The 26224-nt window shown below is 38.5% G+C and overlaps 1 protein-coding gene across 1 annotated transcript in view; it reads right to left on the bottom strand.

The window, feature by feature from the left end:
- Nucleotides 1–12581, bottom strand: part of ZNF280C (zinc finger protein 280C) — a 58120-nt gene extending 45539 nt beyond the window's left edge. Inside the window, exons 1-3 of the mRNA XM_040266620.1 lie at nucleotides 12471–12581; nucleotides 4032–4077; nucleotides 3862–3915 (exon numbers count right to left, since the gene is read on the bottom strand). Of these exons, the coding sequence (XP_040122554.1) occupies nucleotides 3862–3892 (31 nt within the window). The 5' untranslated portion in view covers nucleotides 3893–3915; nucleotides 4032–4077; nucleotides 12471–12581. The remainder of the gene's footprint in view (nucleotides 1–3861; nucleotides 3916–4031; nucleotides 4078–12470) is intronic.
- Nucleotides 12582–26224: the final 13643 nt, after the last annotated feature.

Below are 26224 nucleotides of genomic sequence, written 5' to 3'. Positions count from 1 at the left end.
ATAGCACCACTGGCCTATGTCCACAATGTCCTCTCACACGGTACTGCTTCTACATGCGGTACCCGCTTTCGCGTGCTATGTCCTCTCAAGAGCACCCACCTCTCTCGCAATACACCCCTCTTTTGTGGTACTGCCATTGGCTCTGCTATGTGCAATATCTCTTTTCACGAGGTAACGCCTCTACAATTGGTTCGTGCTCTTGCACGGTATGTTCCCTCTCGCAGTAACTCCTCTTGTGCACTACCCCTCCCCCACCTCGCGCTGTTGCCTTCTCACGCTACGCCTTCCCCCCTCGTGGTACCCCCTCTCTTGCAATAGCACCAGTGGCCTATGCGCACGATGTCCTCTCACCCGGTACTGCCTGTACATGCAGTATCTGCTCTGACAGTACCCACCTCTCTCGCAGTACACCCCTCTTGTGGTACTGCCACTGGCTCCACTATGCATGGTTATGCCCTTCATACAGTAACGCCTCTACACATGGTTCCCGCTTTCGCACAGTACATTCTCTCTCGTGGTACCTCCTCTCTCGTGGTACCCCCTCTCTCGTGGTACCCCTCCCTCCCTCTCGTGGTACCCCCCCTCTCTCGGTACCTCCTCTTGCGCACATTACCTCGTGAACAAAAGGTTTGAATACCAACTCCTGGAAATAGTGCAAGGACTTACTGGGGCTGGATCACACTTCCACTGAAGTCAGTGCGAGTCCACAGAATATCTGCTTCCAGCACCTGTTCACTGAGTTCCAGAAGCTCAATCTCCTTATGGACAAGCAGCCTGCCCACTTCCTCCGCATACACCGAGGGCAGGGCTGTACTGGCCACCGAGGCCACAGGAAGTGGGCTGTCCTGCACAGTGCCCCTGTCCTAGGCAGCCCTGCCCACAACTCTTCCCTCCTTCCAGGGCTTGGAGTGGAGTTGGGTCTCTGCCCTGCTGCCCCCAGACCAGTGATGCATGCCCAGGCCTGCTGTCTCCAGCACAGCCCCAGGCAGACCGAGCCCAGACATCATCAGGGGTGCCAGGCTGCTTCAGCTATGATGAATGAGCCATTTGTGAAGAAAAAAACCCCAAGACATTAAGGGATTATGTAGACTAACCTGAGGCCTATGTAAGTGAAAGTCGCTCAGTTGTGTCTGACTCTTTGCAACCCCACAGACTGTACAGTCCATGGGATTCTCCAGGCCAGAATACTGGAGTGGGTAGCCTATTCCTTCTCCAGAGGATCTTCCTGACCCAGGAATCGAACCAGTGTCTCCTGCATTGCAGGCAGATTCTTCACGAACTGAGCTATCAGGGAAGTCCCTATGTAAAAGGAAAGCCTATTCCAGCACACAGGCTGTATTTGTACTAGAATTTGCTAACTTGTAATATAGTCAATAATTAGGATTTCCCTGTATAATCAGGATTTCCCTATAAGTCACTTGGACATTGGGCTTCCCTGTGGCTCAGATGCTAAACAATCCACCTACAATGTGGGAGGCCCGGGTTCAATCTCTGGGTTGGGAAGATGCCCTGGAGGAGGGCATGGCAACCCACTCCAGTATTCTTGCCTGGAGAATCCTCAGGGACAGAGAAGCCTGGTGGGCTACAGTCCATGGTGTCACAAAGAGTTGGAGTGGACTGAGCAACTAAGCACAGCACTTGGACATTGGTCACTTGTAGGAAATTTAAACTCTAATTATGACAGCTTCATTGAAAAATAATTGTACTGAAATTAACTTGTCTATCTTCATTTGGTGTTAGCTTTTAAGTGTTTGTAAAAAAAGAGACTCTTTTGGGGGGATGAGGCAGAGGGTGGGTGGTTTCTTTCATAATTGTAAGATAAATGGACATGCATTAGATAGCAAAAAAAAAAAAAAAAAGAATAAAGGCCAGCAACATCACACAAAATTTACCTCCCATTCACCCTTATTTTCTTAGGAAGACCATATCAAAATATGAGACTTAAGGAGGAAGACAACAGAATGCAAAAAACATGACATTCAACACAATCAAAGACAAAAGAAAGTCCCAGGGCAATAGCTGTTTTAAGTCTAGAGAGCAACCAGCCAGAGTAGAATTGAACATTACTCCCAGGAGGAATGTCTCTAGGAGACCAAACACATGCACGTGCATGCATGCACACACACACACAATCAAATTGTTAGATTATCTGACAAGTTTTACCATGTAGAAAATCAAGTTAAGAGGTGCCAGAAGGATGTGAGAGGACTTGGCTATAGATTCTAGTAAAATTTAGTGAATTTTAAAAACCAAAAAAATTTAATTTGAGGATACATTAGCAAACAATGTTTGTTATGTGGGCATCACAATAAAAACATCAAATATGATTTAACTAGAAATTGAGAAATAACTACATTGGGAGATGCTTATTTGGTAGTGAAGTGTAAGAAAATTAAAATCCTGCTATTCCTTGATGGAAAAATCATTAGATAATGGCAAAAACTGATGATTCAAGAGACAGCAGTATTTCAAAATTTTAGAAACATGGAAGTAATTATTTCTAACAACTAAACTATTAAAAGTGGATGTTGTGAGAAAAAAAACAAAACAGGGAGTACAGAGGCCTAGTATGCACACCTCCTCTATTGCTTGCTCTCTCACTCTTAGCTAGATATATGGAGTGAGATGTGGATGGGGTGACAACTCTGAAAACATAAAAAACAAAACAAACTAATAACTCCAGGGTTCTGACTTAGATGATGATATCCTTTTTTCAAATTAGAAAATGCTATTTAAAATTTATCTTTCATTTATTTTTTAATCTAATTGATTTTATTTATTTGGCTGCACTGGGTCTTCATTGTTGCACATGGGCTTTCTCTAGTTGTGGTGAGCGGGCTTCTCATTTTGGTGGCTTCACTTGTGGCAGAGCATGGGCTCTAGAGGGCCCAGGCTTCAACAGTTTGGGCAAGCCGGCTTAGCTGTCCCCATTTTCCTGGACCAGGGATTGAACCTGTGTCCCCTGCATTGGCAAGTGGATTCTTAACTACTGGACCACTAGGGAAGTCCCTCGCTGTTTCTTTTTTAAATTTATTTATTTTTAATAGAAGGATAATTGCTTTATAATATTGGTTTCTTTTCTGCCATACACCACTGTACATGTCTAACTCCAAAGTAAGCTTCTTGAGAGTAAAGAACATAGTTTCTTCTTCCTTTATATTTCCTTCTACACACAGCAGTCTATTGGATATGTAGTAAGCACTTAACATATGGAAATATAAGGGCTAAGAAACTAGGCAAAGTCAGGGAATGCCAAATTAAAAAAAAATGAGAGACCCATGTATACTGATAATAAAAAAATTATATCTGTGTTAATACGATGGTCTTAATATATAGATACATAGGTCTTCCACATTCTTATTAACTGGGTACTGACACTATCACTATATTCAAGATAGATTGATGAGTAAAAAATTTTAAGGGCATGTAATAGTATATATAGTTGATCTTATTTAGAAATAATTTATATTTGTGTCTACACATAGAAAAACGTTTGTAATTATGTATACTGGAGATGAGGAAGAAACACCTCATTCCTATTTTACTGACATTTTTATTGTATGTAGTTCTTTTTTTTACTATAGTATTACTACAGTCCTGGAAGAGGAAATGGCAACCCACTCCAGTATTCTTGTCTGGAGAATACCATGGACAGGGGAGCCTGGCAGGCTACAGTCCATGGGGTCACAAAGAGTCAGATACGACTTAGCAACTACACAGATTACTACAATAAATTTAAGAGGTTTTTTGTGTTTTTTTTTTCAATATGCCCACCTCTGTCTCTCTCACATTTTCTCATGAAGCAAGGTTATCAATACAAGAGCCAAGTACACTAGTATCACTTGCAGCAGCAATACTTACTTTTTGGTTGAAAAGAGGTGTCGTCGTCCATCAAGTTGCAGAGTCACCTAAGCACTAACACATGACATCAATCAATTTTATGAGTCACTTTAAGTAACACCAAATATATTGAAACATGATATTTGGGTTTCAAAAATCTCTGGGTATCATTTCAGTTTCCAGAAACTCACCATGTGACTCCAGACAAGGTAGTAAGTTAGGTCTTAGTTTTCTGCCCTATAAAGTAAAGACACTTACTATTAGGGTGGATTTGTTAAATGTTCATACATTAAATATTTTTCTCTACAAACGGTTTACCTTTTGAGTTTGATGTATACATACTACCCACTTTTCGTAACTGGTTCATTCCTGAATGAATGAAAATTTTTAAAATAAAATCCTGAATGTAAATAGCATTTATTACTTGAAGAAATCTGACAAATTATTTAATTACAAATAATTTTTGAAAGGTATCCTATAAAAATGAGTAATCACCCTGTAATACACGTTTTAGTAAATCTGAGTTTGAAATGCTAAGTAACATTAATTTTTAACTGCTATTCTTCACATTTCAGAAATATTATTTTAAAAAGCCATTCAAAAGAAACTTTTAGGCCTTTTTTTGGTTTCTTACCAATGCTAACTGAAAGGAACAGAAAACTAGTTGGACACATTTTATCATAGATTAATTCATTAAAAAATTACTCATTGCCTTCTGCACTCAATGTAATGTGCTTAATTCTAGAGGAAAAATTGATAGATAAATCATAGTACTTACTTTCACAAGTTTATAACCTAATGTCTATGTTTCTTTGGGCATTTAAAATATTTAAACATTTTCAAAAAACATTTAAATTGCTTTTTTAAAACAATAACTTCTATTCTGAATTCTCATGCACATACCATATTTTATACATACAAGATAAGTATGCTTAAAAATTTTTCAGCTATTTAAAAAAGTAAAAACTTAATCAATAATCTAAAGTATTAAGATAAACAGTTAACTGAGTCTCCACATATTTCTTTATCCTCAGACTAGCAACAGCAAGCTGTCTTGCTTCTTCCAATTCCAAATCATTTCCTTTAATCATTAGATCAAAGGAAAAACAAAACTAACTCCAGAAGTTGTTAATGGTAGAAATGTCTGAATTACCATTATAAAATTCTCTAGTGAATTCTGTACTTAAATGTCCCTAGTTATGAGGTGTGGCTACTGAACCCTCTGAACTGAATTATTTGAATAGTTATTGCTTGTCCCTAAACTAGAATTAAGGTTAATGCATATGTCAAGCAAATAGATTCATGACAATTCTTGCTCAGCATTAAGGACCTACTGCTATGAAGAACAGAAAGTATTTTTTAAGAGTCACCACTGTACAGCCTTTGAAATTCAAATAGAACCCTTTTATTAAATGATCGTAAACAACATTGTTTGTTACAAAAGGTCTACATTAGTACTAAATGCACAAGTAGTCTATATAAACAAGTCATATCTATTGCCTATGACTACAGAGATAGCTTTTGAGGCCAAGAGCAGCCACCAAGAAGCCTCAATCAGTATGTTCATAAACACTCTCAGATGCCATTAGAATCATAACTTTAGTCTAAAGCTACGTTACCCAATAAAGCAGTTAAGCCTCCCCAAAACGATCACCACAAAAAACTCTCAGATTATCACTTCAGAGCTTTGGTGGCAAGGCAAAGAATTTTATGAGAAATTAAGTCATTTGTTAGAGAAATGGAATACCTAGCAAAATATGTAAGGAGTATCTTAGCATTCCTATAATAGCAACTCCAAAGGGTCTCCTTGTTCTGCAACCCAGAGTTGACACCAAAATAAGCAGAAGAGAACTCTCCACTTCAGCTACTGACTCAGGTAGGGATGCTGCTGCTGCTGCTGCTGCTGCTGAGTCGCTTCAGTCGTATCCAACTCTGTGCGACCCCATAGACGGCAGCCCACTAGGGCTGCAGCCCACCAGCTCACCAGAATCCCATCCCTGGGATCCTCCAGTCAAGAATACCGGAGTGGGTTGCCATTTCCTTCTCCAATCCATGAAAGTGAAAAGTGAAAGTGAAGTCACTCAGTCGTGTCTGATTCCTAGCAACCCCATGGACTGCAGCGTACCAGGCTCCTCCGTCCATGGGATTTTCCAGGCAAGAGTATTGGAGTCAGTTGCCATTGCCTTCTCCGTCAGGTGAGGATACTATGCCCAAATTCAACAGACTGGTCTTATGTGGGGGAAAATGAATTTCAAGTAACTGACTAATGAAAGACCTCTTGGAGCATAATCCATTCAGTTTTTGGAGACTGCATGTATAAATAATTATTTTATATATATATATATATATATATATATCTTGTTTCAGCTCTTATACATCTAAAATTCAGCTATCTTTTAAGAGTTAATTCTACAAAAATTAAAAAAAACTCTGTGGATTAAAAGAATTACAATAATAAATTGTATGTTATGTGCTTTTACAAGATGAAATACTTGAAAATATTAAGATGCCATTTCATACTCACTAGGATGGTTGTAACTAAAAAGAACAGATTAATAACGTGTTGGCCAGCATATGGAGAAACTGGAACCTTCATATATTGCTGGTAAGAATATAAAATGATGCAGACACTGTGGAAAAAACTTTGGCAGTCACAAACTTAAGACTTAAAATTAACATTTGTTCTTGTTTCCTTAGCTAAGTTGTGTCCAATTCTTTGCGGCCCCATCGACTGCAGCACACCAGGCTTCCCTGTCCTTCACTATCTCCCTGAGTTTGCTCAAATCCATGTCCACTGAGTCAGCGATGCTATCTAACCATCTCATTCTCTGCTGCCCTCTTCTCCCTTTTCCCCCTAAACAGTATGAAAAGGCAAAAAGTTAACACATAACCTAGCAATTCCACTCCTAGCAAGAAAGAATTGAACACATTTGTCCACACAAAAACATAAAGATGAACATTCATAGCAGTACTATTGATAATAGCAAAAAAGTAAATGACACAAATGCCTGATTAATGGAGAAACAAAATGTGATATATCTATACAAGGGAATAATATGGTCATAAAGAATGAAGTACTGGTACATACTACAAAATGGATGGATAGATCTTGAGATTATACTAACTGAAAGAAGCTAGAAAGACTACATATTGTATGATTTCATTTATATGAAATCTCCAGAAATGGAAAATTCATAAAAACAGAAAGTGGAGTAGTGGTTGCTTACAGCTGGGAGGATTGGGGGGTAAATGAGTGACTCCTAATGGATATGAGGTTTCTTCACAGGGTGATGAAAATGTTTTAAAATTGATTGTGGTGATAATTGCACAGCACTGTGGATGTACTAAAATCACTGAATTGTACACTTCAAATGGGTGAATTGTACACTATGTGAATTATAGCTGAATAAAGCTGTTAGGCATATAATAAGCTGATAGGATATAGGCCTGGTGGTGATGGAAATCACTACATGGAGAATGACTACCTAAGACAGACACCAACAAAGAAGCAAAGACATAAAATTACAGAGTAGAGAAAAAGAAGGTAGAACAGGGAGACATTCAAGTTCTGATGTGACACGTGTATATATTGCAAAATGATCACCAGAGTAAGTCTAATTAACATCTATCACTACAGTTGTTGGGGGTGTGTGTGATGAGATCTTTTAAGAGCTACTCTCTTGCAGTAGCGCGTGTGCTCAGTTGTTTCTGATTCTTTTCAACCCCATGGACTGTAGCCCGCCAGGCTCCTCTGTCATGGAATTTTTCAGGCAAGAATACAGGAATGGGTTACCACTTTCTACTCCAGGGGATCTTCTCCACCCACTGATTGAACCTGCATCTCCTGCATTGGCAGGCGGATTCTTTTACCACTGGGAAGCCCCCTGCTCTCTTAGCAACTTTCAAATACCCAGCACAGTCTTATTGATTGTAGTCACACCACACTATATTACATCCCCAGGACTTATTCTGTAATTAGAAGTTTGTACCTTTTGGCCACCTCCACCCAATTTTGTCCTCCCCTCCCCCAATCTGTGTTCTGTATCTATGAAGTGTGCATATGTTTTAAAGATTCCACACACAAGGGAGATCACAAGTTATTTGTCTTTCTTTGTCTGACTTAGCATAATGCCCTAAAGGTCCATTCATGTTGTTGCAAATGGCAGGATTTCCTTCATTTTAATAGCTCAATAATATTCCATGGAATAATGTGGAATAATATTCCATATTTTCTCTATTCATTCATCTAAAGATGGACACTTAGATTTTTCCATGTCTTGGTTATTACAATAATAACATTATAATAATGCCGCAGTGAACATGGGGGTGCAGATATCTTTTTGAGTCAGTGTTTTTGTGTCCTCTGGGTAAACACTCAGAAGTTGAATTGGTTTATTATATCAGTGCTCATGTTTTTGTCTATATTTACTACTGCATTGTCATCAAGTACTATTACTTTTACTGCTGGTACCTAATAAAAGAACAGAGAGAAAGAATATCTAAATGATGTATTTGTACTAAATAAAAGGAAAAATAACAGTTTGTACAGAGAAATGAAGGTACTGAAAAAGTTTAAATAGAAAAATCTTGCTACTGCCTAGGTAGATAGGAATTATGGGTGTGAAAAACTCAATTGAAGTAGTTAGTGACTTTGTTTCACCAAAGTGTATTATTCAATGTTGTAAGGTTGATTTGAATAGCATTGATTTTGCAGTCCTGATTATTTTATGACTGTACAAGAATTCTAAGAATATTCAAATACTTGAAGTAAGAGGGTATCTGTGAAAATGTTTTCCTTATAATAGGAATTAAGTGGTACTGTACTGACATCCAAGAAACACTGTATTATACCTTGGTTTATTAGACAACTTCACTGGCACCTAAAAACAATTCAAACTCTCAAACCAGGTCTTAGGAACAAATCATATATAATTTAGAAGAAAAACATAGACTCATCATCTTGTCTTTGTCCAAGTTTTTATATTGTGGAAGTTATTTTTTGGAAGCCTGAACACAGGTATATTTTGAGTCTATGTACATTTTGAGCAGATCTTTAATAATTTTACTATTTCTTCCCTAATTTAAGTTTTCAACTTTTGTCTCAGTTTACTTTCATAATTCATCTATATGTAGAAAACAGCTACTTGACATTAAGATTTAAAATCATTAGCATAATATTTTGCAAAGCTTGTCTATATTTTAAAACATTTTAACATTAGCTTTTGAGATGGACCACCATTCTAATAAAATATACTTTCCACAAAGTAATTTTTATGTCATATTCAGAGTAAAGATTTTATCTATAAGGAGATGTTTTTATTGCAATTCATATGTAAAAGATACAACCTGGAGAAAAGACTAGTGCATAGTGGACCTTTCAAAGCCAAATTATATAACAAATACTCATTGAAGTTTCATAAGATATTCTATAATCACTAATTTCTAAAGTAACCTCAAGAAGTATATATTGTTAATTCACATTTTATAGGAGTAAAACTAAACCACTAGGGAAAATATCAAGTAAAGATATGGAGCACAATTATGGGAACACTATACATAGGAACTGAACAACTGAGTGGGAATTTGAAGTCTACCACTTTCTGGTTGCCAAACCTATAGGATATTTAATTGATCTCTTTGAACTTAGCTTTTCTATCTGTAAAACAAAAACAGTAATACCTTCCCTGCAGCACTACTGGAAGATTAAATAAAGCACATGAAAAATTATTATACAGTAATTTACCTTATTTTGCTCAACATTTCCTTCTTTACTAAAAGTCATACAAGTTGATGAATATAAGCACTAAAAAGAAACGAAAATTCTAGTCCATGTATAGAACTGTTAAAATATTGTCACAAATAACGCCAGATTAGTAGTTCTCAAACTTTTTATCTCAGGCCCACTCTTCATTCCTAAAACTTACTGATGACTCCAATGAGCTTTTTGTTTATTTGGATTATATCTATTTATACTTACCATATTAGAAATTGAAACTGAGGAAAAAATTAAATATATATTAACTTAAAATAATAAAAAGCCCATCACATGCCCATATAAACACTTTTAATTAAAATAACTATTTTCAAAAACAAAAAATCTAATAAGAATGACACTGATTTACATTTCTGCAAATGTCTTTAGGATCTGTCCTAATAAAAAGACAATTGGATACTTTTAGCAATTTCTGAAATGTATTTTTTGTTTTTCTAAGAACATACAAAGGAGTATACCATGTCTTATTAATACTTATCTAATAAAACTGGTTTCACTATTTTTTATTCTTATGCAATTATTTCTAAAATGACTTAAAATACAAAAAATGAAAGAAAAATAGTCCATTGGACACAGATGGTATGTAGGGATGGCTACTTTTCTTGATATACGGTTATTAAAAACACTTCTTAAAAGAAAACTGCTTTGCAAGGAATGAATTAAAAAGGCCTAGATACACTTTTGATACAAATCATAGAGAAAACCAAGTCCTTCTTGAGTCACTATTTAAAACAACTTGACTGAAAATCATGTATATTTTAAGTCCTTCTCTGAAGCAAAAAGAAAAATATTCAGGGTTACATATTTGGTGAATATGTGAAATACTTCTGACCTTCAAAAAAGCACCTTTGAAATAAACATATTTTCAATATAAATATCCAATAAATATCTTATTTGTCACTAAAACTATGGGTTATTTTCTATTTACAAAAATTGCTAATCATTTAGGTATTTTCCCTGTATAATAAGAACAACAGAAATATTTGGGTATGGTTCTAAATGCCCTCTTGAATAAAGAAAACAAATTGAAGAGAAGAGGAGGTACAGAAATATATATCCATTCCCCTACTCTCTTTTTCCACTAAAAAAGCTGTTGCCAAGGAGTAAAACCCTAGGCTGAAAAAATTAGATTGAACTAGAAAACTGAACTGATGAAAATGGGTTGAAGAGGAGAAGCTGAAATTTGGACCCCTTCAACATAGAAATTTTTTCAAATTTTCAACATACTTGGAAATATTATTTTAATACTAAAAAGTTGAAAAGATATGAATTCTTTTTTTTCAAATTTTTACTGAAGTATAGCTGATTTACAATGTTGTTTTGATATGAAGTCTTAAATATTTTAAATATAAAGGAAAAGAAAATGGAAAAATGCTACCTATATGTTTTAGGTGAGTCTACTTGCTTTTCCTCCTTAACCACTTCACTCTCACAAAAAGTGGATCATAATATAGTGGACTGAGCATTGGCTAAGGAGTCAGAAGACCTAGGTTCAAGAATTGGTTCTATCACTCTTAACCGCAGGACTAAGGGTAAAATCTCCTTGAGGTTGTTTCCTCAACTTCAAAACAGTCTATCAACACCCTGCAGCCCACCTCAAAGGAGGTGATAGCAATGAAATGTATAAATGCAAAATACAACTGTAGTGGAATTTGTACCAATGTTAACACATCAAGGGCACACAGCCTTAATTTTATAAGCAAATTGGTGTCTTCATAGGCTTAGTAAAGTTTCTGCTTAAGGAGACAATTTGAATTTTCACTGTAACCCCCCCAAAGCAGGACACATCACAAATGCTAAGACGAGAATTTTGTGGTTAAAACTCTACTCAGTTTTAATTTTATGTTTAATGGCACTAAAAGACATTAAAAATCACTGTTCAAACCTGAAAATAATAAAAGCAAAATTTAAGTTCACAGATTAAAAAAAACAAACAAACCTAAAAAATCCTTGCAAACAAAGAGAACTCCTTGGATGTAGAAGAAGCTAGTTCACTTGATACTTTCTTCTCCGATCTCTTCTTTTAAAATAGCATTAAAACTTGAGATAAGTTAAGAGGAACTCCCTCCGTGTCTAGAGAAAGATAAAACCTCAGAATGAGATAATTTTTCCGTCTCATTAAGTAAAACCTGCAACGATCACAGTTAAAAAATTGTGTCTCTAACTCCACGTTTCTCCTCAGGGCTCTTCTCTAGACAATAACGGAATGGAGCACGATTTCTACGAAGGAGAGAGGTTCCTTTGGCAAGAACAAGGGTGTAAGCACTGAATGACCAGTATCCTGGGTGGGGGGAGTCAGCACAGAAAGGAGGGGCCCAAGGGGGCCAGGAGCCAGAAAGTTCGGGACCCTCTCTCCCCTCTATTCCCAACACTGAAGAGCCTTGAGGGTGGGCGGGTCTCGCCAAACATCGGCATCATATGTACAAAAGACCAAAGGGAGTTGCCTCCAGAAAGAAAAGCCAAAACCAGGCTGGGACAGACCGACACTTAGGCCCCCGAAGGTGAGGAAGGAACAGCAGCAACCCGCGCGTCTCCGACCTGAGGGTGACCAAACGCTGTCGGCCTGAGGGTGGCCAAACGCTGTCGGCCTGAGGGTGGCCAAACGCTGCCGCCAAGCAACTACCTTTCCGAGATGCCTCCCCCTCCGGGCTGGCGCAAGATGGTGGCCCACCCGCCACCGCGCCAAGTCCGTCCCCTCCCCCGCACCCTGGGCCATCCTGGCGATCTATGCCAGCATCCAGACCCTCGATCCAGTCCTCACAGCCGGGCCACCTAAACTGCCCCCAGAGCAAAGTGGCCACAGCCTCGCGGGAGAGCCCCTGCCTGCTTCCGCGCGGCGCAGGCGGGGGACACTTACCGCGAGCGGGGCAGGTCAGCCTGACTGGGACTCGGAGGAGGAGAAAGAGGAGGAGGGAAGGGAGGAGCGCGAAAACATTAGGCGGCGACTGCAGCAACAGCGACGGCCCGCGGCGGCTCTCAGAGCGGAATGAGTGCCTCAGAAGAGGGCAGAAGTATATAACTAAGCGCGCTGCCTCATGGGTAGACGCCAGCTTCTCCCCCCGCCCCCCCAAACATCCGGGTTCTTTTCTAATTGACCAGGGAGGGCGGGCGCAGACATGTGCAAGGCTTTACACATTATCGAAGTCAGCGATCCGCTGCTTGTGGGTGGTGGGCTGTGGGTCACAAGCCGTGGGTCAGGGTGAGGGTCTGGGGCTGAAGCAGATCACTTCGGTCAGCCCACTGTCCAACCCACATCAACCCACATTGCAAATCGGAAATCAGGGCTGCGCATCAAACTGAGCACGTGGAAACGTGAATTCTAGGTCTTCCCAATGTGTAGGAGCTGGACACTCCAGTTTGAAAAATACTGTACCCAAGAGGTGAAGACATAAACCAGTTGAGTAAGAGGAATAATTATTTAAGTAATTGATTAATTTAACTAAATGTGTTTTTAAAATATGATTTTGGTTGCATCTCTCAGTTATTCCTAACTCTGTCATATAGATGTCTGTGATAATTAAAATGTTAAGAAAAACACTTGCCAAGATTCTGCTTGCAGAAACATATTCTAAACAATGTATAACAGTATAGAAAGTTTCCTCTCCCAATTTTCCTCACAAGGTCTGTGGCACTAGTGGTCATCCTCCCAAGAGTTACCAAGACTTAAAACCTTGCCTCAATAGTTAAGGAACTACTATGCATGTAAGTTCAATCAGCCACTGAACTGTACCAATTCTTCTATTTGAGCAAATGTCTTCTTTCTCACCTATACTGCTCTTTGCTACTGGTTCTGATAATAAGCTTTACAAGGAAAGACAGAAAGTAATAAAAATAACCAGCATGGAAAGTTTAAAGTTCCAGAATCTTAAAAGTATTTATGGTTGTTCCCAGCTCTTTTTCTAAAACTTTAAATTTATTTTTTAATTGAGGGATAATTGCTTTACAGAATTTTTTGGTTTCTGCCAAATATCAACATGAATTAGCCACGGGCTTCCCTGGTGACTCAACTGGTAAAGAATACGTCTTCAATGTGGGAGACCTGGATTTGATGACCCCTGGGTTGGGAAGATCGCCTGGAGAGGGGAAAGGCTAGCCACTCCGCCTGGAGAATTCCTTGGACTGTATAGTCCATGAGGTCTCAAAGAATCGGACAGGACTGAGCAACTTTCACTTCACTCCCTGGTGACTCAAACAGTAAACAATCTGCCTGCAATGCAGGAGACCTGGAAGATCCCCTGGAGAAGGGAATGGCAACTCACAGCAGTATTCTTGCCTGGAGAATTCCCATGAACAGAGGAGACTGGTGGGCTCCTGTAGACTGGTGGGCTACAGTCCTTGGGGTCACAGAGTCAAACATGACTGAGTAACACTTTCACTTTCATACAGGTGGCCCCTCCTTCTTGATGGGTTGATAAGAAAGCTCAGTGCCCTCTCCTTTGTTGTCAGTAGGAAATTTAAAACTAGGAAGTTTACAGTCATGGTATCTTCTCTTTCAGTGCAGGTGGGAAATTTCAAACTCACAACTCTCCAGCCCTCTGCCTCTTCCTTTGGTGCAAGAGGGAAATTTAAAACTTGCAAATCTACAGCTAATGAGTCCCACCCCTTAGAGACAATAAAGGCCTAATGCACTCACTCTGCCTCTCAAGAAAGTCCTGACCATTTTGGCCCCTGTGTTTTCCGTGAGGGTCCCTTGAATAATGAAATTTTCTCAAATTCTGTATAAGTGTCTGAGCCTGCACATCTAAACTAAAAGTAAGAGGAAGGAGAGTCAACCTGCCTCAGAGGGATGAACCAAACCAAAATTCTAATCCAATTTATACTTTATTTTATTGACAAATATAATAGCAAAGAAGATTGGGAAACTCTGGTCAGCAAATTTTCTTTCAAAAGGAAATGTACATAAGAAACCAAATTATAATAAAAAAAGATGCCTGGTGAGAATGGAATAAGCACATGGGAAATTATTTGGATGATTTTGACTAGTCTATCCTTAAAACTCCTCTCCAGGCTTCTGGTTCTTTTGACTAACTGTCCCCATGTTCCTTTATTTCACCCAGGACTACCATTAATCAGGATTTGCTCCTGTATAGCCTTTTTGGGGGCAGTTTTTAAACTGAGATAAACTAACGTAAAAATTCACCATTTTAAAGTGTACAGTACAGTGATTTCTAATATACACACAATATTGTATAATTATCTCCACTGTCTAATAAGAAAATTTCCATCATCCCCCAAAAGAAATCTATACTTGTTAATAGCCACTCCCAAGTCCCATCTACCCACATCCCCAGGAACAAATCTGTGTCTCTACAGATCTACCTATTCTGAACATTGCACATAGATGGGATCACAGTATGTAGCCCTTTGTGTCTAGTTTCTTTTACTTACCATAATGTTTTTGAGGTAGGTTCATCATGTAGTACCCTGTATCAGTAGTCCATTCCTTTTTAATGACTGCATAATATTTCATTGTATAGATATACCAATTTTTGTTTATCCATTCTTCAGCTGATGGATATTTGGGTTGTTTCCACTTTTGGTCTATTATAAATAATGCAGCTATGAACATTGGTGTATAAGACTTTTTTTTTAAAAAAAACAACTTTATTGAGATACAGTTCACATATACAATTCATTTATTTAAAGTGTACAATTCAGTTTTTGAATCATAATCACAGATATCAATGACCATCACCATGGTCAGTTTCCAGAAATCCTCTACATATAAACTACCATGCATAGTTAGAAAGTAGACTAGTGGTAACCTAAGACTATGGTGGGGGGTAGTGGGTGGGTAGGGACATGGTAATTAATATGTATATGTAATATGTAATTACCCTCTCCTATAAAGAGGGTAATTTGAATTTGAATAAAGTCACTGATTGCAATAAATAAATAAAGCATTAACCCTTAAGCATTGTCCCACTTGCCTCATTTCTCTGTTCCCTTCCCAGGTGGTGCTAGTGATAAAGAATCCTCCTACCAATGGAGGAGATGTAAGAGACACGGATTCAATCCCTGGGTCAGAAAGATCCTCTGGAGAAGGGCACTCCAGTATTCAGGCCTGGAGAATCCCATGGACAGAGGAATTTGGTGGGCTACAGCTCAAAGGGTTGCAATGAGTCAGACACGACTGACATGACTTAGCACATACTCTCAATGTCCTGATATCAATAACTTTATTGAGCAACTACAGCCTCAGTATAAGAAGACTACTGATGGTTTATGCCTAAATCACCTAATTCACAGCTTCATGGATATCTTTATACCTTTCATTGAATTTGTCTACAAAAACAAACTTTCTTTCTTTCTTTTTTTAAAATAAATTTATTGAGTCATTTAAAGTAACTATTCATGGTTTGCTTGCTTTAAAAAAATATTTATTTATTTATTTTTGGCTGCTCTGGATCTTCATTGTTGCACATGGGCTTTCTCTAGTTTTGATGCATCAGCTTCTCATTGCAGTGGCTTCTCTTATGGAGTATGGGCTGTAGAGCATTTGGGCTTCAGCAGCTGTGATGCACCTGCTTAGTTGCCATGGCATGTAGAATATTTCCAGACCGGGGATGGAACCCATGTCTCCTTCATTGGCAGGTGGACACCTATCCAGTGGACCACCAGGGAAGTCTGAGACATCCTTTCAAACTCACATTACTCTCTTTCCTATACTAAAAAGTGCCAAATATATAAGAGAGGCTTACTCAACACTATTAGTTGGAAGTAGATTTTAGATTTTGCACTCTACACAAAAAAGAGAAATGGTCAGTTGTCAATACAAATGGAGGAGTGGCTACTAATCGGCAAGCTGATGGAGATTATGGAAAAATTAAATATCACATTGAAAAATAATGGTTGATAACATGAAGCAGGGCTGCAGCAAGTAATTGAATAGCAAAGCAGGAGAAGAAAACTACTCACCTACTCCTGAGTCATGTCATATTTACTTTCAAGAGAACTCCTACAACATATATTCAAATGTAAATTTTAAAAATCCAAATTCAAGTAGAAAAACATTTGAGTGTTGCATCTTTTGTGGGATACCCTTGATTCCATTTTCCCTCCACTAGTTAAAAAAGGCCATTTCCAAGCAAAATGGTGACATTGTGAAAGAAGTTTGTTTGCAACTGCTTTTTATTCTTCCCTTTCCATGTCTCTTCCCCTACTGCCAACACACCAGTATCCTAAAAATTCATGATGCTTTTGTGTGTTTATGACACCTACCTGAGTTTGCCTTCTTCAGAGACTGTCTCTTTCTATGTCTTTTTATTCTTACCTCAATGGCACCCCACTCCAGTACTGTTGCCTGGAAAATCCCATGGATGGAGGAGCCTGGTGGGCTGCAGTCCATGGGGTTGCTAAGAGTTGGCCACGACTGAGCGACTTCACTTTCCCTTTTCCCTTTCATGCATTGGAGAAGGAAATGGCAACCCACTCCAGTGTTCTTGCCTGGAGAATCCCAGGGACGGGGGAGCCTGGTGGGCGGCCGTCTATGGGGTCGCTCAGAGTCAGACACGACTGAAGCAACTTAGCAGCTTAGCAACTTCCCCTTATTTTTCTCTGAAACCTCACCTACCTCTAGCATAACCTTCAGAGACTTGCTCTTCGCTAGGTAGGTATTGTAATTAGCTGACCTGGGCTAATGGACTGGTTTTATTCCTAAAGAGTGTTTGTTTGCACACAGTAAAGCATGGCAATTCTTATGCCTTGAAGGTTGGCTATGGTAGGAAAATTACTGATCAAGGTTTACTTGCTCTAGGAGAACTGATTTACTACAACACTGATTCAATTCTGTGGTTCCAGTGCCTATGGCCCAATGCTTAACTAACAGGTGTCTTTGGAAGCTCTTCATCTTCTCTTTAACTAAAGCAGCAACTGCATGTTTATATTTTGAACTTCTATCTAATATTTATGTGAAAAAAGTTTCCACTGATACAAATAAATAATAAACATTTGAAAACTATTGTTCTAGACCAACTAATTTTAAAAATGACTCAATGGAAAATTGCTGCTGTTCAGTCACTCAGTCATGTCCAACTCTTTGCAACCCCATGGACTGAAGCACGTCAGGCTTCCCTGTCCTTCATAATCTCCCAGAGTTTGCCCAAAGTCATGTCCACTGAATCAGTGATGCCATCCAACCATCTCATCTGTTGTCCCCTTTTCTTCCTGCCTTCAATCTTTCCCAGAATTAGGATCTTTACCAATGAGTCGGCTCTTCACATCAGGTGGCCAAAGTATTGGGCTTCAACTTCAGCATCAGTCCTTCCAATGAATATTCAGGACTGATTTCCTTTACTGGTTTGATTACCTTGCTGATCAAGGGACTCTCAAGAGTCTTCTCCAACACCACAGTTCAAAAGCATCAATTCTTCAGTACTCAACCTTTTTATGGTCCAACTCTCACATCCATACATGACTACTGGAAAAAGCTTTGACTAGATGGATCTTTGTCAGCAAAGTGATGTCTCTGCTTTTGAATACACTGTCTAGGTTTGTCATAGCCTTTCTTCCAATGATCAAGTGTCTTTTAATTTCATGGCCACAGTCACCATTTGCAGTGATTTTGAAGCCCAAGAAAATAAAGTCTGTTACTATTTCCACTTTCCCCCCATCTATTTGTCATGATTGATGGGACCTAATGCCATGATCTTAGTTTTTTGAATGTTGAGTTTTAAACCAGCTTTCTTAGTCTCCTCTTTCACTTTCATCAAGAGGTTCTTTAGTTCCTCTTCACTTTCTGCCATAAGGGTGGTGTCATCTGCATATCTGAGGTTATTGATGTTTCTCCCAGCAATCTTGACTCCAGCTTGAGCTTCATCCAGCCCAGCATTTTGTATGATGTACTCTGCATATAAGTTAAATAAGCAAGGTGACAATACATAGCCTTGATGTATTCCTTTCCCAATTTTGAACCAGTTTGTTCCATATTCGGTTCTAACTGTTGCTTCTTTTAACGGAAACTGGAAAAGATTAAAAACAGTTGTCCAACATCACACAAAGGGCAGATAAAAATGACAGGACAACTACTAGAACCGAGGTCTCCTTATTTCCATACACTCACTTGTGGCTTAAATGGTAAAAATCTGCCTGCAATGCAGGAGACCTTGGTTCGATCCCTGGGTTAGGAAGATCCCCTGGAGAAAGGAATGGCAACTCACTCCAGTATTCTTGCCTGGTGAATTTCATGGACAGAGGAGCCTGGTGGGGTACAGTCCAAGAGGTCACAAAGAGTCAGAAACAACTGAGAGACTAAAACTTTCATTTTCCTTATTTCCAATCTAATTAATACTCTTCCTATTTGTACTCAATGGTCACGCATTAAAATTTTCCTGTTCTGTTTCTCATTGTATGAAAAAAACCAAAGATATCAAGTAGTACATCTGATTGAGTAACCAAAGTTCCCAGTAATGTATGCTGACTATGAGAGAGGGGCCTTCTAGAGAAAATATCCTCTCAGAACATTTTAGTGAATGGAAGAAGTTGTATGCAAGAAGAAGGGAGAAACAGCAGTAGACATAGTGGGTATATAGTAATGATTACAACTGTAATAGTTTATATAACTAAAAACTATATAGCACTTGTTTTGTGCCAACACTGTTCTCAGCAATTTATAATATTGATTATTCAATACAATGTATGTATTCTTTTTTATCATCCCCATTTACAGATGGCACAAAGATGCTAAGTACTTTGCATTCACACAACTAGAAAGTGGTAAAGCCAGGATTTGAACCCAAACATTCTGGTTCTATTATCTGGAACCTTAGACATTATACTGACCTATGTCTTCAGATGTTCACCAAATATATGTTGAATGAATTAATGACTGAATAGATCATATATGCTGGGATCGGAGATTCTTGGGGGTGTATCAAATAACAGAGGAATATCAAACAATGCTACCTTCATGTAGAAGAAGTGTAATAGAGTAATTAGAATGAATCTCTCATTAAGAAAAAAAATCACTCCTGTCACATAAATTTTAGATCTCAGTTAAGTGTTTCTACGCCCTTCACATTTCTGATCGAACCACTTGGCAGTAGAGGGCTCTTGAACAAGTTTCAAGAATGGTCAACCCGCTTATATACAGTAATTTCTAGGAAAAGAGAGTTTCACACTCCTCGGGTAACTGTGTGTAGAGACTGACTTTGTTGAAAGGTTTAAAATTTTGTAATCAGTACTTTGCATTATGCTCTGTATTAAAGGGGGGATAGGGAAGGGGGGATACAACATAGACCCTTCTCTTATGGTATTACCATCCAATTGGCAAACTAGGCTCAAAACCCCAGAAATAATTAGTGAGCAATGCAAGAGCTCTTATGATCATGTATATGGTTCAGACTGTCAAGTACAGTGAGAATTCAGAGAATAGGAAACTAGAGCAGATGGAAATAGATGTAAAAGGCCTGGTCTTAAGCTAAGTTTGGACTAAGCAGAGTCTTATAGGATGAACATAACTCAATAAGACAGAGAAGAGAATTAGGTAAGATGAGAGACATGAAGGAAAACAAGGAGACATAAACAAAAATAATGCTTCCATGACTCAATGGACCAGTTTGCTTAGAGCAGATATGTATCAGGGGTAAGAGCACTGAGTTTGGGTATTTATTTCTTCATTTACTCATTCATTCATGGAACAAATGCTAAGTTAGCACAAGGTCATGTGTTGGGAATATTGTGAAAAATGGGACACAATTCTTGCCTTCAAGTTGCTTGTGTTCAAGTAGTAGAAACAGATTCATAAGTATCAGTTCAGTTCAGTTAAGTCGCTCAGTCATGTCCGACTCTTTGCGACCCCAAGAATCTCAGCACGCCAGGCCTCCCTGTCCATCACCAACTCCCGGAGTTCACTCAGACTCACGTCCATCGAGTCAGTGATGCCATCCAGCCATCTCATCCTCGGTCGTCCCCTTCTCCTTCTGCCCCTAGTCCCTCCCAGCCTCAGAGTCTTTTCCAATGAGTCAACTCTTCACATGAGGTGGCCAAAGTACTGGAGTTTCAGCTTTAGCATCATTCCTTCCAAAGAAATCCTGGGGCTGATCTCCTTCAGAATGGACTGGTTGGATCTCCTGGCAGTCCAAGGGACTCTCAAGAGTCTTCTCCAACACCACAGTTCAAAAGCATCAATTCTTTGGCTCTCAGCCTTCTTCGCAGCCCAACTCTCACATCCATACATGACCACAGGAAAAACCATAGCCTTGACTAGACAGACCTTAGTCGGCAAAGTAATGTCTCTGCTTTTGCATATGCTATCTAGGTTGGTCATAACTTTTCTTCCAAGGAGTAAGTGTCTTTTAATTTCATGGTTGCAATCACCATCTGCAGTGATTTTGGAGCCCCCCAAAATAAAGTCAGCCACTGTTTCCACTGTTTCCCCATCTATTTGCCATGAAGTGATGGGACTGGATGCCATGATCTTTGTTTTCTGAATGTTGAGCTTGAAGCCAATTTTTTCACTCTCCTCTTTCACTTTCATCAGGAAGCTTTTTAGTTCCTCTTCACTTTCTGCCATAAGGGTGGTATCATCTGCATATCTGAGATTATTGATATTTCTCCCGGCAATCTTGATTCCAGCTGTGTTTCTTCCAGCCCAGCATTTCTCATGATGTAGTCTGCATAGAAGTTAAATAAGCAGGGTGACAATATACAGCCTTAGTGCTATAATAGAATTATGCTCCAAGAGGGCTCCTGACACAGCCTGGGTGTGTCAGGGAAGGCTTCCTGAAGGATCTGATTGCTCAGCTTAAATTATAGTGGTAGAGAGAAGAATGGACAAGTCCTATAGGAATAAGATCATGTAGGAGTCACATCAATCATCCACTCAGATCTCACTGTGAAAGAACCTGCTTTGGAGATCATTGATGACCAACAGACTCTAGTTATAGTACCTTTGAGTCCATTGCAGCTTTTCCACCAGGCCATGCTTCCTCCCCGGGGGAATTCTCAGACAATGACAGGGCACAGCATGGTTACTAGTACCAGTCCATTTCTGCCTATTATGAGATTCTTTTAATGCGCAATTTTTGCTTGAGTACTCCGCATCCGCCTTGTCCAAGACTTTCTTAGAACTGCATCGCATTATGAGACTCTTCCTACTTGATCTTCCTTTCCTCTTTTCTTTCACAAGTATCAGACTTGTAACATAGTTTCTAAGCTCTTCCCACCTCTTCTTGCTTGCTCCCTTTTATCCTTTAAAAATGGTTCTTCCAATAAATATTTTGCATGTCCAGTCCCATCTGACATCTGCTTTTCCAAGGGATTAAACTGACACAAAGCAGCAAAATATATTCAGGAGAATGAGAAACCACACAGTATTACTTGTGAGTAAGGGCCAGTGGAGGGAAATTAGATGAAGAGGTAGATGGGGGTGAGGGAGGGGTAGATGAATGAGGGCATTGAATACCTTGCACAGGAACTTGGACTTTAACCCTGTGGACAGACATAGGGAGGCATTGAAAATTTTTATGGAAGAATGAGGTGCACATTTGTGATTTACTTTGGTCTCTCTGGATTCAAAGTGGAAGAGAGACTTGAAGGAATTAAGGCTATATGCATCAACCAGAGACCTAATTTTAAATTAGACCTCTCCTATTTATTATCCACATCTGTAATATGGTAGTATTTGTAAGTAATTTACTTTGAGTCTTTGTTTCCTCATTTTTAAAATAGGGGAAAAGATCTACTCCACAGGACTGTTTTTAAATAGCATATGATAATATAGGTAATATGTGCCTAGCACACTACCTGATAAAGCATAGAAACTCAGTAACTGATATCTTTCTTTTCCCTTTTGCTATTATTTTACACTTGTAACTTAAAAAAATTAAAGTATTGGTTAAGATAGCAGAAAAAAGGCTAGATGCTTGGAGACTAATTATGATGCCTTTGTGGTGGTGGAGAAGGAAATAAAAAGGACAGTGACAATAGGATGGTGGAAGAGAAGAATTTAAGTAACATTTAGGCAGAAAAACTGAGAGGATTTGGTGACTGCCTGGTTGTGGGGATTAAGTGTGAAGATGGAACCTAAGATGAGGCCCAGTTCTCTAGAGTGGGCTTCTGGGTAGAGAATATGGGAAGAATAGCCAGTTTCAAGTTCCATTTAAGTGATGTTTGCGTTGTTGCTCTGTGGATCATGAACGGGACATTGAGATGTCCAGCAATTTGTCATATATAGAAGTCTAATACTCAAGAGATAATTCTGAGTTGGAGAAAAAGATCTGGGACAGATTAGCATGTGTATGAACTCACCAAGGGGAATGTGTCAAGTAAGAAGAGTAATGAGCTGAAGATGAATTTAAAACTGACACCCTTTGCATAAATATATGTTACAGAATATTATCTTTGAAATATATTCAAAAGAATCTGATTCAACAGAGTTTGATATTCACCACTATCCATTTAAAAATACTAATACCAGGAGACTTAGCCATTCCACTTTTAGATATCTAAGAGCAATGAGTATATACATCCACCCTGAGATATATACAAAAATAGCCATCGTATTTTATTTGTAATAACCAAAACCTTTAGAAAAACCAATTGTCCATCAGCCATAGAATAGATAGATAAATAATGGCACATAGAGAGATTGGAATATTGTATACATTAGTGGTTCTCAGAAGCCCTTTGCAACCTTAAAAAATTTAATTGAAGACACCAAGGAGTTTTTATTTATGCAAGTTACTTATAATATTTTTGACTTAAAAATTTTAAATATTTATATACTAGCTAATTTTAACAATAATAAATCTATCACGTTATCATACATTGCATAATGCATATATAGTAATAACAACTATAGCTAAAGGTTGTCACCATAGAGTCTACAGTGGTTAAAGGATAATAAGAAAACGTTGTGAATGACATAATGTCAACATATTCAACATGGATGAAAAGGACAAATTTATTGAAAAATATAGTTTACCAAAATAGACACAAGAAGCAGAAAGTCTGAATATCCCTCTATCTATTAAACAAGTTGAATTTTTTATTAAAAAACTTTTCCAAAAGAAAACTGCATGGCTTCATCACTGAATAGCACCAATTTTACAAACACATTCCAGAAAACAGGAAGAGGGAATACCGTCTAGCTCATTTTGTAAGGCTAGCATAGCCTTAACACCAAGACATGCGAAAGATACTGTAAAAATAAAATTACACATCAATATTCTTCATAAATATAGAGGCAAAAATCCTTAACAAAACATTACTAAATAAAGAATCATACTTCAAGACTCTGCTTGCAGGCATGCTCAGTCCCTCAGTTGTGTCCCCCTCTTTGTGACCACATGGACTGTACCCCATCAAGCTCCTCTGGACTAAGTAGGGTTTATTCCAGAATGCAAGGTTAATTTAACATTAAAAATCCATCAATGTAATTCACCATATTAACAGGATAAGAAAGAAAATCCATACAATCATTTCAATAGATGTAGAAAGAGCATATGACAAAATCCAATGTCCGCTGATGACTAAAATTTTCAGAAAATTAGAAATAGTAAAAAAAAAAACTTTCTCAAATGAATAAAGATCATCTATGAAATACCAATAGCTAGCATCATAATTGATGGTGAAAGATTGAATTGTTCTTCTTTAAGATGGGAACAAGGCAAGGATGCTACTGTCTTCTCTTGTATTCAACATGGTATTGAAGGTCCCAGGCATTGAAAAGAAAGAAAGAAATTGAAAGCACTGAGATTTTTTAAATCCCTATTTGTAGATGATATGATTATTAATGTATAAAATCCCAGAGAATCTAGAAAACAAATGTTAGAACTAATAAGTGAACTTAGCAAGGTCACAGAATACAGGGTTAATGTAGAAAATCAGTTGCATCCTTATATACCAACTTTTGCAAAAAAAGGTCGGTCTAGTCCTATGGTTTCTCCAATAGTCATGTACAGATGTGAGAGGTAGACTATAAAGAAAGCTGAGAGCCGAAGAATTGATGCCTTTGAACTGTGATATTGGAGAAGACTCTCGAGACTCCTTTGGACTGCAAGGAGATCCAACCAGTCCATCCTAAAGGAAATCAGTCCGGAATATTCACTGGAAGGACTGATGCTGAAGTTGAAACTCCAATGCTTTGGCCACCTGATGCAAAGAACTGACTCATTGGAAAAGACCCTGATGCTGGGGAAGATTGAAGGTGGGAGGAAAAGGGGATGACAGAGGATGAGATGGTTGGATGGCATCACCAACTCGATGGACATGAGTTTGAGTAAGCTCCAGGAGTTGATAGTGGACAGGGAAGCCTAGCGTGCTGCAGTCCATGGGGTCGCAAAAAGTCGGACACGACTGAGTTACTAAACTGAACTGATACCAACTCTAATGGCAGAAAACAAAGAGGAACTAAAGAGCTTCTTGATGAGGGTTAAAGAGGAGAGTGAAAAAGCTGGTTTAAAACTCAACAGTCAAACAACTAAAATTATGGCATCTGGTCCCGTCACTTCATGGCAGATAGATGGGGAAAAAGTGGAAACAGTGACAGATTTTATTTTCTTGGGCTCCAAAATTACTGTGTACAGTGACAGCAACCACTAAATTAAAAGACACCTGCTACTTAGAAGAAAAGCTATGACAAACTTAGACAGTGTATTCAAAAGCAGAGACATCACTTTGCTGACAAAGGTCCATCTAGTCAAAGCTATGGTTTTTCCAGTAGTCATGTATGGATGTGAGAGTTGGACCATAAAGAAAGCTGAGCGCTGAAGAATGGATACTTTCGAATTGTGGTGCTGGAGAAGACTCTTGAGAGTCCCTTGGACTGCAAGGAGATCAGACCAGTCAATTGTAAAGGAATTTGGTCCTGAATATTCATTGGAAGGACTGATGTTGAAGTTGAAGCTCTAATACTTTGGCCATCAGTTGTGAAAAGCCACCTCATTGGAAAAGACCCTGATGCTGGGAAAGGTTGAGGGCATTAGGAGAAGGGGGCAACAGAAGATGAGCTGTTCAGATGGCATCACCGACTCAATGGACATGAGTTTGAGCAAACTCCGGGAGATAGTAAAAGAAGGGAGGCCTGGCATGCTGCACTCCATGGGATCATGAGTCAGACATGACTTAGCAACTGAACAACAGCAACAATACCAAGAGCAAACAATTGGAAAATGAAACTCAAAAAACAAACCTATTCACAAGAGCACTAACATGTAAAATATTTATAAATAAATCCAATTGAATTTCTCTACTTGGAAATTGCAAAACAAAACTGAGGGAAATTAAAAAGTACAGAAATATACCATGATTCAATAATGTTAAGTGACAATTTTCCCCAAATCTATAGGTATAACACAAATGCAAAACTCCAGTAAGTTTTTTTTTTTTTAAATTTTTAAAGTGCACCATTGAGAAAAAGAAAAGCCAAGCCAGATACTGGGGAAAATATTCACAATACGTATATCAAACAAAGGAAATATCCAGAATATGCACACACACACAGTCAATAATAATAAGATAAAATAACAATGCAAAAAATATTTCAACATACATTTGACAAAAAGAAGAGAGAAATGGCCAATAAGGTCATGAAAAAATACTTGAAGTCATTAGTCTTTGGGGAAAGGAAATAAAAACCACATTGAGATACCACCACATGCCCATTAGAAT

The sequence above is a fragment of the Oryx dammah genome, unplaced genomic scaffold (genome assembly GCF_014754425.2).
Source record: "Oryx dammah isolate SB20612 unplaced genomic scaffold, SCBI_Odam_1.1 HiC_scaffold_23, whole genome shotgun sequence".
In the NCBI taxonomy this organism is placed as follows: Eukaryota; Metazoa; Chordata; class Mammalia; order Artiodactyla; family Bovidae; genus Oryx; species Oryx dammah.
This window is presented reverse-complemented; position numbering and strand designations above follow the sequence as displayed.